The following is a 14,274-nucleotide window of genomic DNA, read 5'->3' as shown; positions in this document are numbered from 1 at the left end:
CAGGGCTGGGGAAGGCCTTGCACATAGTAGGGGTTTAATAAATGTTTACCTAACTAAAAATTCTATTTAGTGCTCAGGTTTCCTTAAATTTCACTTTCTCAGGGAAGGATTTCCGACTCTTCAGTCTGGCACGTGTTCCCTCATTACATTTTTCTAATAGAACTGAGTCAAAACCATGTGTACTGGTTCAAATAATTTTGTGATTAACATCTATCTCCCTGACTAGGCTATAAGTTCAGTGAGAGATGGGAATGTGTTTTTGTTCACTAACATTTTCCCTGTCCCCAGCATAATGCATGGCACATGGCAAGCATGGAATAAATACTAGTCAGATAATAGTACCACATGACCATTTAAAATATGAATGATTAGCAGATTGTCTAATTCTTAACTTCATAGAATTGGAGTTTGTGTTTGGAAAAAAAAGGAATATTTTATTTTTAAGGAGTATACACACTAAAAAGTGTGCAGATTCTTAGCCTTTTCAAAATACTCCTGTAAGTATGCCTTTTCTTAGATTTATCTCTACTTTATTGGTATTCATTTTCTTGAAATATCTATCACCTCACATCTGTCTCTGCTTATAACTGAAGGTGCACTGAAGACAGAAACTAAAAGAGAGAAAACTGAATTGCGAAATACTTTTAGGGAGCTGAGAAAGGTATAGGGCAAAAGCAAAGGTGGTAAAAGAAGCATCTCTTGCTGTTTCAGGACAGTTAAACATAAACCAACCCTTTTAAGTATACCAGAGTAATAAGCCTTACCCACAATATGTGAAAATATAATTAAAAATGTATTGTGGGCCAATTGACCAGGTCGTCAGGTTATTATCTGAATCATAAAGTTGGAAGTAATACCCATTAAAAGCTACTAGTTTGGAAAAGTTAGAATTTAGTCTTTGCAAATATAAAGTTTCTCAATTTGAATAATGCTTTAGAAAACCTCTAGCATTCTTTTTCTTTTAATGTTTCATGGAAGTGTAATAAGCATATAGAAATGTGGACATAGGGTACAGCTCGATGAATTTTCACATCTAGATCAAGAAACAGTACATTACCATCACAGCATCCCAGAGGCTACCCTCTTGTTTTTTCCCCCTTTCCTGTAAATCATCATCCTGACATAGATAAGTTTTTCCTGTTTTTGTACTTTATATAAATGGAATCATGCAGTATCCGCATTCAAATTAGTATAACACATTATTATTCTAAGTGACATTTCTGATAGCAACTCATTGGAAACAAGGTCTGTTTTCAGTTTTCCTTATGTATCTATGTTGGTAAATTGGCAGTTTATAACTGTATTTACTTCTTTATTAATTCTTTAAGAAATTTTCTATATAAATGTAAGAGTGTATATATGCATGCGTGCATGCATGTGCATGTATGCACATATATATGCTTTTAAAAATTTAAAATTTAGTCATACTATGCTATGCGTATTATTCAACTCTCAGTGATACATCTCAAAGTCCTTGTCACATAAGCTCATGTAGATCTGCTTATTTTTCCTAATGGTGGCATAGTTTTCCATTATACAGATGTATCATTTTTTTTAATTTATTTTTTTATGGTGACATTGGTTAACAAAATCTAATAAGTTTCATCTGTACACTTTAACATAAGGCATATATATATTTACACTATGTGTTCACCTCTCATAGTTAGATTTCTTTCTGTCACCACATATTTGACCCCCTTTACCCTGTCTACCTCCCGCCTCCTCCCATCCCTTACCCCCTGGTAACTACTAGTCTGTAGTCCATGTCCATGAGTCTCTATTGGTTTGTCCTGATCATTTGTTGCTTTTAGGTTTATATCCCACATATAAGTGATATCATGTGATTTTCAACTTTTTCTGTCTGGCTTATTTCGCTTAGCATGATTATCTCGAGGTCTATTCATTTTGTCGCAAATTGCAATATTTCATCTCCTCTTATGGCTGAGTAATATTCCATTGTACATATGTACCACTGCTTCTTTAGCCAGTCCTTTATCATAGGACACTTCAGTTGCTTCCGTGTCCTAGCCACCATGAATAATGCTGCTATGAACATCGGTGTGCAAATATCCTTTCAGATATGGGTTTTCAAGTCTTTGGGTAAATACTCAATAGAGAAATTGCTGGATCGTATAGTAGATCAATTCTTAGTTTTTTGAGGAACCTCCATACTGTTTTCCATAGTGGCTGTACCAATTTTCAGTCTCACCAGCACTGCACAAGGGTTCCTTTTTCTCCGCATCCTCTCCAATGTTTGTTATTACTTGTCCTGTTGATTATAGCTATTCTAACAGGTGCAAGATGGTATCTCATTGTGGTTTTGATTTGCATTTCCCTAATAGCTAGCGGTGTTGAGCATCTTTTCAAATATTTGTTAGCCATTTATATGTCCTCTAGGGAGAAGTGTCTGTTCAGATCCTTTGCCAATTTTTGGATTGGATCATTTGTTTTTTGTTGTTATTGAGCTCTGTGAGTTCTTTGTATATTTTGGATAATAGGCCCTTATCAGAAGCATTGCTTGCAAATATATTTTCCCCCTCAGATGGTTTTCTCTTTATCTTGTTGACGATTTCTTTTGCTGAGCAGAAGCTTTTTAGTTTGTTGTAGTTCCATTCACTTAATTTTGCTTTTATTTCCCTTGGTTTTGCGGTCAAATTCATAAAATCCTCTTTAAGACTAAGGTCCTTGAGTTTAGTTCCTGTGTTTTCTTCTATGCGTTTTATTGTTTCAGGTCCTATATTTAGGTCTTAAATCCATTTTTGAGTTAGTTTTGTTGTGTGGTGATGGACAACAATCTAGTTTTGTTCTTTTGCAGGTGGCTTGGATGTATTATATTTAATGAGCCAGCTCTCCACCGAGGAGAGGTTGTTACTGATCTTTTACTTGTAGAACAGTAGAGTCCATGTGAGTGTATATAATGAATTCTTAGAAACAGAATTACTCAGCAATAGGTCCATGGATTTTTAATTTGCGCAGATGTTTCTAAATGACCTTCCAAAGAGTTTTGGCAATTTTTACTCCCACCAGCAAGGCTTAATAACTCCTATTTCCAGTGTCCTTGCCTTAGGTTATGTGTTAGCAAGACCTAATCTTTGCAGTTATAGGAAAACCAGTAAGTCATTATTATTTATATTTAAGTTCACATTTTCTTCACTTTTGGATGAAGGGTTTATACATTTATTGGACATTTGTGTTTCTCTTGGGACTTGTACTCATTTTCCTATAGGCTTATTCATACTTTTCTTATTAATTTCGAGGAGCTCTTTCTATATAAGGAAATTAACTCTTTTACATCATTTTTGGTGTTAATTTTTTTTCAGTTTGTTTTTTGTGTTTTCTGTATTTATAGCCATTTTTTTTTTCGTACACAGAAGGTTTAAAATTTTATATGGTGAAATCTATCAGCTTTTTCCTTACTAGCTTTTGAATTGTGTATAGCATTGCATTGGAAACTTTAGATTGATAGATTGATTGATTGATTGATAGATAGATAGATAGATAGATAGATAGATAAACTTAAGCCTGGCATGGAAAAAAAAAAATCTTTAGAAATGTTTGTGGGAAATGTAGCTGAGCAGGAATTTAAATTTTATTATGACCAACAAAATTTGTTTAACATTTTAAATAGCTTTTGGAAGGATTTTCAATGCTATGTTTTTTTCCTTTTATGCTTTGTTATACAGGGTTTTAATTTTTCAAATGATCCTTCTTTTCAGATTTCAAATTATAACCGATTTCCTGCACCATTGCTGACGTCCAGTGATCCATGTCAGAAGTACTTCCAGGTCAGATGCGCTTTCACATGTTTCAATGTAGAGAAGCAGTTGAATATTAAAACAAATGTATATAATAGATAATTGTTTTGAGGTTAAACTTATAATTTGCTAAAATAACATGTTTTGGTTTTCATTGTTCTTCACTAATAGAAAAATGAACCTTTAAAATAAGACATTCAATTAGACTTACGTGTACTCATGTAATAATTTCGCAATTCTAATATAATATGAATATATTTTAGTTAACTAGGAAATTAAAACTGTCAAGTTTTGCTGTCTAGCATTGTTCATTATAGCCTGTAAACTGTTAAATATGAACAAAGGAGGTATTGGTAGTGAGTCTCTGTAAACAGCAGTTTAGCCATTAGGAGGTTTGTCTAGAATAGAGCTACCCATTTCAGTATTCTCCTTGGATCTAATGCTAATTAATTTCAAGCCTTAAGAAAACCGTCTTACTTTTATTGTATGCCCATTTCTTTGTGACACGATGGATGTTAGTCTATATACAACATGGTGTGGGATTTAATTCTCAGCCTCTCCGTAACAATAAGGAAAAAGCAATTGCAATAACATTTGGAATTAAACATAGTATAAGACTGCAAGTGGCAGATACATCTGCGTAGATTCCATATTTGTTAGGACATATACCACTCAGCAAATTCTGTTTTTAAAGAAGTAGATTTTAACCATGGACAAATAGATATTAATGTCTCTTGATTTTAAATTAAACTCATTAAGTATATACAAGCCCTTTTTTGCTTTATTTAACACTGCATGTTACATTTCAACAGAAAACTAAAATAAAATATAATAATAAAAAAAAATACTAAGCTCAATAGAAGTATATGAATGACAGGAATATCCTATTTATAAAAATCAACCAAAACTAATATGACAAACCTAAGTTCACACAGGAAAATTAGAACTTAGAGGTGATTCTTAGAGGCCATCTAATCATATTGTGAAAATTTGGGGATAGAGCATAGATTTTCTATGTCAATACAGATTTGAACAGGTGCATTAATTTTTGAAAATCAAGGCAAGTACACATGTGCTTTTAAAAAACAAATTTTAGATGTCGAGAATAATTCCTTTTAGGAATTTTTTAGTATTTAAGATCTTTTATTATATTGCAAGATAGACTCAGTATGGAAATGTTTCAGGAACAAGGCTGGCAAATATATAAAGTGAGTTTTCCTTGAAGTGGAGGTAAACTAATCAAAGAACTTGTAGAAATTTCTTATTGTCACTATGTTTTGATATGCTGATGTAGTCATTCTTCCTGTTGGTACTCACATTGCTTTATTCCTTGGTAGTTATATATGAGATAATGAAACTCTTATCCAGCATGGTTTTTTAAGTGACAACTGCTACATCATGCATTGGTGTAACACATTTTGCCAAGAAAGTGGTATTTTTATTTCACTGGAATATCATATTCCAGCCATTTTTTATTTGAAAATTCAAATGACAGCTAGTAAGGGAGAGTCTGGACCGATAACTGGGATAAGTTATGCCTCAACCCTGTGTTCCAACTCTTAGGAGCGATGACTACAGAGAGCCTTTTAAAAAACAAACATACCAGAATCTATACCATTATCTGGCTGAAAAAGTCTTGTTGAACCTTCAAGATTCAACTTAGGAGTGTCTTTTGAATAGGACTTACCCTGTGACATATTCACGTAATTACCCTATTTTAAGGCTTCTTTCATTGTTTAATATGTTTTCCCTTTTGGAATTGACTTGAGGCCAGCTTATCATTATTCAAAAAAAAACGTGATTACTTTATGGCCTACCTACTTTTTTTCACCTAAACCAATATTCCCAGGCTTGATCATTTACTTTAGTCATCAGAGTTGGCCCTAAAAGTCTAGAGCTATTTTAAAAACATATATACGGTCATCTTCAGAAGATATTGAGGCTCTTCTAAATGATAAAAACAGAATAGAAATTGAGCAGAGAAAACATCATATCCCAAGGTGACTATTTCAAATGTCTTAATTCTTATTTGAATATACATATTCTGATTTGTGTTTCCCAAGTAACCAGTCATCACATCTGCCAGGTGTGATGTTGCAAAGCCAGATTTCCCTTCATCTGGAGTGCCTTTCTCTTCTTTGTCAACTGGTAGACTTCTACCTACCCTTCAAGTCTCAGCTCAGCCATTTTGTGTGTGTGTGTGTGTGTGTGTGTGTGTGTGTCGAGAGAGAGAGAGAGAGAGAGAGAGAGAGGGAGCGAGTGAGCAAGCACGAGAGCGTCTTCCTTGAACCTCTCTCCTCATCTGTAACACCTTCTTCTCATAATACCCTCTGTCTACTTTTTGAGTTTGTTTCATAATTTATCCTTCTCGCTGCCCTATCTGGATGTGTTTCTGAAAGGAAAACATTTGGTACACCTTTCTTGACTCTCCTCATTTCCACCTGGGATGTCTAACAGTGAGCCCTCAGGCAGTTACGTTGAATGGGGAATGAGAAACCCTCCAGTGGGTAAGACCTAGCTCTTGAAGTCACCTCTTATCTCAGAGAGCCGGGGGAAGCCGCCCTGGGAAGCAGCTGTGTGAAGTTGCTCTCCTGGTTTATAAACCTCCAGGGTCTGCCTCCAAATAACCGTTTTCTCTTTTGTTCACACAGAACTTCTTATCATTTTTGTAACATTGAGAGTTTACTTTCATGAGTAATTTCAGGAAACTAGCTTTATTTTGCCTCTCTTTCCTAAAAGAAAAAAAAATCTGAGTTTATTTCATGTCTTTAATACTTTGAGTTCTAGTTCAAAAGGCAGCATTCCTCAGGGTAGAATTTTTGCTTTTAACTCCTCAATGGAAATAAAATTGTGTAGCAGGAAAATAAAAATAAAAAAAATGTGAAGTCTCATTTAAGGGTGGGACAAATATTGGGCTTCCCTGGGTCCATTTGTCAGTTTCTAATTTTATAAGCGTGTCATGAGAGCAGAGAGAGAGCAAGTTATTGAAGAGAGGAGTTTCCTGTCATTAGTGACAAATTCTTTTTGTTTGTTTGTTTTTTTTTTGTTTTTTTGATAGAAGGCTAGAGGTTTCAGAAAAGAGAAGGAAGCGGGCAGGTTTAACTACAGGATCCAACACGAGTTCGTATTAGGATGTCATCTGAGATACAGAGTTACAGCTTAGTATGGGGATCTTTGTGACTCTGAGTTTGAAAAAAGCTTTGTTAGCCTTGAAATAAAAATGACCCTGGCTTACCTAATTTTGTTTAGGCATCATAAAAAAAATATTCTATTAACTAAGGCTCTTTAGTTACTAAAAGGAGAAAAACAGCTCAAATTGGTTTAAGGGAAAAAAAAAAAAAAACTATTAACTTCAATACCCTAGAAGTCCTGGGACATCATGTTTCAGGCATAGTTTGCTTCCAAGAGTCCAATAGTGTCATTAGAGCTTGCTCACTTTCTCTCTGTTTCTTGGCTCTACTTGCCCATTTGTTAGGTTCTTGCTTATGCAGGTTGTCTTTTCATGGTATGCCTTGAAGCTTGTATCTTCTAGTTCAAGAAAAAGAAAAAAGAGAGCACTTCTCTTCTGATCATTCTGGCAAAACTCTTAGGATGAGCTTTGTGTGTGTCACATGCTTTACCTTGAACCAGTTACCATAGCCATGGGAATTTGCTACTCCGGCTGACTGGGCCCTGGCATGTGCCTCATAAAGTAAGGGGTAGAGCCATCTCTGCCTGAAACACAGAGGCTGAATTCCTAGAATGTAAACTCCATGAGAGTAGGTATTTTGTCAGTTTTGTTTACTGCTGTATCCTCAGCAGTGAGAACTACATCCGTTGCATGGTAGTAATCAGAAGAAAAAAAAAAAGTCTATAAAGTGAGTGTGGAGGAAGGACGATTTCACAATAAAAATTGTGGGGCTTTTACCGGAAAAGGAGGGCGTAGATACCAAGCAGTAATAGATGTTTCTCCGTCGTGCATCATGCAGGAGAATGATGGCAGTAGTCATACTAGCTCTTGTCACACTCTTCACTCTGAACTTATACCTAGCTCTGGAATAGGAATCGGTCCTCTTGAATTGATGTTCGCTCTTCATAGGTAACACTCAAAACAGTATAATGAATAGATGTGGAAGTGATGGCAAAATCATGGCCCCTGTCCACCTTCCAGAAATCCAGGAACAGAACCACCTCTGTCCTAAAGATTGACCCTCAGGATGACACCTGACACCTTATTCACGTCCCCCCTGTGACTCTTTCATTTCTTTTTTTCCCTTCCATTTCATAGGCTGCAGATTCATTTTGTTAATGGTTTCCTTTGCTAGGCAAAAGCTCTTTAGTTTCATGTAATCCCACATGTTTGTTTTGCTTTTGTTGCCTTTGCGTTTGGTGTCAAATCTAGAAAGGTCATCGCCAAGACCTGTGTTCAGAAGCTTACCCCAGTATTTTCCTCTAGGAGTTTCATGGCTTCAAGTCTTACTTTCAAGTATTTAACCCAAGTATTTTGTGTTAATTTTTGTTTAGGATAGTGGTCCAGTTGTACTTATTTATTTTTTTGCCTATGACTGTCCAGTTTTCCCAACACCATTTATTGAAGAGACCATCCTTTCTCCATTGTATGTTCTTGACTCTTTTGTGATAAATTAATTGACCAGATATTCATGGATTTATTTCTGTATGCTCTATTCTGTTCTGTTGATCTATGCATCCATTTTTATGCCATCAAGCCTCAGATTTTTTAGGTCACTAACCTTGCGTTTTTTTCCTTGAGACTATTTCTAAACTTTGTCCATCTCCTCAGGTTCCCTGAGACTGCTTCTACTTCAGGGGAAGACTCTATCTTCATAAAGGATATTGAGGCTATCAGTTTTGCTTTTTCTCGATTTTGTGTCGCGGCCACGACATGTGTCCTCATTCTTACTCCTCTTTTCTCACACGAAGTAGTACCTCTTGTCTTGAGCAATGCCAGCTCTTCTACATGTTCTCTGGCCCCTCCTCTCTTCTCATCACCTGGATTCTACCTTATCCTCTCTCCTTTTGTGTTTCTGCTTTCCCCCTCTCTACTGGCCTGTGCTTTTCCAACCTATAAGCAATAAAACATGGCTAAGACTCTCATCTTTAGAAAACAAAACTTTCTTCCCACAATCCTTGTTCATCTTTCAGTTGCTCTTCTTTCCTGCCCCTGCTTTATTCATAGTGAAGTTTCTTAAAGGGAACTCTCTGCCCAACTCTGCCATTCTCTTGAAGCAATATGACAGAAGCCACTAATGAACTTATAATCACTTGGTGTACCTGTTTCTTTTCAGTCTTTACCTCTAAATCCAGGTGGCTAATGGAGACCTCATCTTCATGCCCTGGTCAAGAGATGAATGACTAGAGCCAGCGCTATGACGGTACAAAAGAAAGACTTTTCCTGTACCTAAGTCTCTTGTGCCTGCCTGCTGCTCTTCCTACTTCCTTGACTGGACTATTGCAGTAGCCTTCTAGCTGGTCTCCATGCTGGATTTTGTTCCCTTCCAGTAGATGGCAGAATCAGGCTCTAACACCAGAAAGAGGAGCATGAAAATGGGGCCAGCTGCCTCTTTGATTAGGGAATCACCTTCTGTCTACCTCTTTATTTTTTTCCCAGATACCACTGAAGTTTTAATTGCCTAATTTACATTGCTTCTTTAATGCCTTTTCATCAGTCATCTCCTTCTTAAAGAATGTGCTGAAGGAAAGATGCCTTTCCCCCTACAACATAAAGGAATACACACACACACACACACTCACACACTCCACATACTTCAACCTCAGATTCATTCTTCATGATTTTGTTGAAGTGGTTGATCTTCTCTGCCTCAGGGTCAAATCTAAACTCTTGGAACACACCTTGGGAACTTTCTCTGATCCCTCCCCTCCCTCTTTACCACCTCTTCTGTCATGTCTTGATTTGCTCTGATTCCCTAGATGGTAATCTAATGCTCTTACCTTAAGATCCTCTCCAACCTAAGGTGGGAAGACTACTTATTCCTTCGTACCTTCCCACTCCTGCCCTGGTTGATTTTTATCAGTTTATTGTGTGTTTGTCTTCCACAAGGCTGAAAGTATTTAGCAGGCATGACCTTGTGTGTCTTGATTTCTCCATTCCCAGCACAGTGTCTGGCAAGAAGAAAGTGCTCCATGGACGGTGGCCTGAGGTGTAGTGGTTAGAGACAAAAGAGTGCAGGGAAGGAGGGAGCCGTAGGATAGTAATCATCCCCAACATGAATGGAGTGTATGTAGTACAATACGCCAGGCTTTGGGTTAAATGCTTGACAGTCATCCCTCTTAGTCCCCAGCAAAGTTCAGTGAGGTGTAGATACTGTTATCCTCATTTTACAATAAAGAAATGGGGAGTTTAAGTAACTTATCTGTTATGTCAAGGAGTTTGGACTTATTCTTTGGATTTATTCTTGCCTTTTTGACTACAAAGAAAACATCTCAACATTAGAAGGTTTAAAGAGACATTATAAGATTTTCTTTCCTTTAAAAAAAGAAACACAAACCTCTTTTCTTTTAAACCTGAGGAATGTTTTTTGTTTTTCTTTTTTCATAATTAAACCTCTCTAGACCCAACTTCTTTATCCCTTCCCCTGGTCTGTTTACTCTTTGTATGTCTCTACAATAAGACCATTTCTATCACTCAGACCAATAAGGTAGTTAATTTGGGGGCCTTGGCAGGCAGCCCTGCAATCTGTCACTTGGATAAAAGGGGTGAGGTTTGCTCACATTTATTTATGTACTTTGCTAAAATTTCTCCTGGCATTCTCATTTTAAACCTCACAATCCTCACTATTATTGTCCTCATTTTTCAGACAAGGAAACTGAAGGTCTGGTATCCTAGATCATTCAGCTAGTAAGGAGCATGGACAGGAGGTGAGCCTGTCTCTCTGACCCTGAGTTCCGTGCCCTTATCCTCATGGGCACTGCCTCCCACTTTTGGGGGCCTCCTTCCTGCAGTCTTGGTCTTTCTAGGATTTTGCTAACCTCTCTCTACTTCATGACCCTTTGGAGCCCAAATGACTGCCTAGCTGATATATTAACTCCTAGTGACTACTGTAACTTCAACTGTAACCATGGCTCTCTTAGTTCTAGATCTGAACCTTAATTTTGCTTCCAGATGATACCATCATTTAATATCTAAGATACACTCAAATTGTGTTCAGGCTTTGATCTATAAAAACAACATATACAGAGTTGTTTTGTTCAGAGTGGGCCTGCTGTTCTAATTTAACCCTCCTAAACCTTCCCTCTATGATTTCTTGTAAGCCCAAGGGCTACAAAGGGAATGGGGAGGGAGATGGGACCCAAAAGACTAGTGAGAAGATGGCTAAAAGTTTTTATCTGTCACATTCAGGATATGAAAGCTACTTAAATATTAAATCACCTAGAAAATTGATGGTATTCTTTCTGAAAATGTTTATGGCTATAAACAAAGTAAACAAAAATTCCTTCCTAATAACATTGCTAGAATGTAGTACCTAACATTATAAAGTAGCTTCATAGAAAATGTTTGCCGTGCCTTTTAAAAGCAAGCAGATTGCCAGCTTTCTCATAATCATGTCACTCTAAATGCCCAAGATTCTAAATGCATGCCTCTGTTATGAATATGTGTCTCAGGGAAAACTACATGTGGATTCATGATGGCCCTTCTCATATCAAATGCTACTCTGGAGTCAGTTTGTATTATAAATGGAAACATATGTTTTCCATAAAGTCAGAGTAGTAGCCAAAACAATATTAATTAAAAAAAAAATTAGTCAGAGTATTGTTTCAAAGGGAGAAACATACTTGATTCTCTGTTCTGCAAAATGAAGCCCAAGTGCTGAGGCAGAGTGCTGGGCAAGCTAGAGTCCTTACACATAACAATTTTGAAAAATGGGGCTCACAGTCTAACCACTTTGGGTTGCATTGCCCTTAGCTATCTCTGTGGGCCAAGTGGTCATTCTGTTATCATGTGGCCAGTGCCCAGACTGTACAGACGTTGCCTAGTTTCCTAAAAGCATACAGGCTCTAGGATGAGTGGGGCACTCTTTTCAATAGCCCATCCTGTGGATTTGATAATAGAGATGCTTCTGAACTCCTGAATGGAACATTCTTGCCTTCCGTGCCTGCGAAGGTCCCCGGGGGAGAAAGAGGGAGTTGTCACAATACAATTTTTGGAATGTTACGAGCTGCACTTTGGCTCCACTGCTGGTGTAGAACTCACTGAGGTCTCTGTGGAGGGCAAAGGATCAGATAAGAAGTCATTCCTCCTAGGCTGAGAAATGTGAAACCTCAGGAATTCTTGCTGATGGATTTTATTCCCTTTTAGTCTGAGAAACCTTTCTTTCTTCCTAGCAAGAGACACATAGAATAAATCACTGATGGTGTGAACAATATTTGAGATAAATGCAGCTGTCAGATAGTTTCCTAGGAGTCCTGCAAGGGCACATGGTGACTGCAAACAGCTGAGTCTACATTTTAGTTTGATGGAACATATTCAGACTCCTTTTGGCTCTAACATGTCTGAAGCCATGGGCTCAGTGCTACATTATTAGGGGTGTGCATGTGTATGTGTATATGTGTGTGTGTGTTCTTGAGCAATTAAGGTGTTTCTCCAAAATTTCTGTTTACTACAAACACTAAGTTCGAGTCAAAAATGTTCACATAGACATTAGCAAAACACTCGAATGGAGGCTTGATTTTTGCACGCATTCAGAACACAATTTCCAAACATGGTTGAGAAAAATTACCTTGGACTTGAATAGTGGCCTTTAAGGTTAATTAAGAAACCTGGAGCCCCAGAGTATTTTTAAGCAACTTTTTTGTTGCCTGAGGGAATGACGGAGTAGAAATGTGGCATAAATGTTTAGAAAGGGGAGGATTTTTAAGGTTGTGAAAAATGAAGACCAGCCACCAAAAGGAAATTCAAATTTGAATTCAAAAGAGAGAGACTTTTTAATTTAAGTAAAATTTGGACCTTCAGTTCTCTTACCTTTTTGATAAAGTGGCCTTTGTGTACTCACATTAGGCCTTTTATTTGCTTCTATTTGATAAATGAGCAAGCAGTGAAAATAAAGAAAAAAATGGGCCAGTTCTATAAAAATGTATGCACCGGAAGATTAATTCTTTCAGTTTTCTGTATAAAAATGTTTAGTCACTCTGTATGCTAAGTAGTTTAATAATGCCAGGCTTCTAATGACCAGTTTTCTTTTTCTCCAGCTGACTCAGGTGTAGACACTTTGGCAGTGTTTATGGCCAGCAGCGGAACCACAGATGTCACGAATCGGAGCAGCCCAGCCACACCACCAAATACCCTTAATCTCCGTTCCTCCCACAATGAACTGTTGAATGCTGAAATAAAACATACAGAAACTAAGAACAGCACACCTCCCAAATGCAGGAAAAAATATGCATTAACTAACATCCAAGCAGCGATGGGCCTCTCGGATCCAGCTGCCCAGCCCCTACTGGGAAATGGCTCTGCCAATATCAAGCTGGTGAAAAATGGGGAGAACCAGCTCCGGAAGGCTGCAGAACAAGGGCAGCAGGACCCCAACAAAAATGTCAGCCCCACTGCAGTCATCAACATAACTTCTGAGAAGTTAGAAGGTAAAGAGCCCCACCCCCAGGATTCCTTGGGCTGTGACATTTTACCCTCCCAACCCAGGAGAACCAAGAGCTTTCTAAATTACTATGCAGACCTGGAAACCTCAACCAGAGAACTAGAGCAGAACTTAGGTAGTCAGCATGCGGTTGTGGAAGAGAAGTCCCAGCCAGGCCAGGGCCAGGCCTCCACCGTCATTGGGAATGGTGATTTGCTGCTGCAGAAACCAAACAAACCCCAGTGTAGTCCTGAAGATGGCCAAGTAGCCACAGTGTCATCCAGCCCAGAGACCAAGAAGGATCATCCTAAAACAGGGGCCAAAACTGATTGCGCACTACATCGGATCCAGAACCTGGCACCCAGCGATGAGGAGTCCAGCTGGACCACACTGTCCCAGGACAGTGCTTCACCCAGCTCCCCGGATGAAACAGGTACCCCTGGGAAAGGTATAGTAAGGTGACATTTTCTTTTGGTGTTTTCAGTTATTAATATTAATCCCTAGACAAACCCAAAAAATCCATTTGCAGGCAGAGAAGAATGTGAACCTCGCGGTAAAATTGGGCAGTTTGTGTGGAAAATATTGTTAGATCCCTTAACAGTTTCATTTTGGTTTATTTGTTCTAGGAAGCGTTTTTGTAAAAGAAATAGGTCCTTGGCGTTATACAGTAAAACATCTATTTAGAAGTTATTCTGCCAGTGTGTGATGACCTATTTTTATATACTACCTAGAAATATTTGGTTTTGTTAAGCAAAATAATAAAAGAAAGAGTTTCCTCAGGTTGTGGCAGCCTTTCCTCTGCTCTTCCAGACACGGTGCTTTCTGTTGTAGTTAAATTTTTAAATTTTACTGAAAGTCATTTGATGAACAGTGAAGTCTCCCCTGCTCCACACTCTAGCCCACTTTTTCAGGGATGATTGCTACCTTTTTTT

The 14,274-nt window shown here is 37.8% G+C and overlaps 1 protein-coding gene across 21 annotated transcripts in view; it reads left to right on the top strand.

Moving 5' to 3' along the window:
- The window catches only part of APBB2 (amyloid beta precursor protein binding family B member 2), a 338,648-nt gene that overhangs the window by 154,023 nt on the left and 170,351 nt on the right, over positions 1–14,274 (top strand). For 12 of the 21 annotated variants that reach the window (XM_023532201.1, XM_023532208.1, XM_023532198.1 and 9 more), the window contains 2 exons: positions 3,717–3,785; positions 12,960–13,790. In XM_023532201.1, coding sequence (XP_023387969.1) covers positions 3,767–3,785; positions 12,960–13,790 — 850 coding nt within the window. In that variant the 5' untranslated portion in view covers positions 3,717–3,766. The remainder of the gene's footprint in view (positions 1–3,716; positions 3,786–12,959; positions 13,791–14,274) is intronic. The other 9 variants (XM_023532211.1, XM_023532204.1, XM_023532214.1 and 6 more) reach the window with 1 other exon arrangement.

Source organism: Pteropus vampyrus, unplaced genomic scaffold, assembly GCF_000151845.1.
Source record: "Pteropus vampyrus isolate Shadow unplaced genomic scaffold, Pvam_2.0 Scaffold79, whole genome shotgun sequence".
Taxonomy (NCBI): domain Eukaryota; kingdom Metazoa; phylum Chordata; class Mammalia; order Chiroptera; family Pteropodidae; genus Pteropus; species Pteropus vampyrus.
Note: the sequence above shows the minus strand (reverse complement) of the source record. Positions and strands in the feature narration are given on the sequence as shown.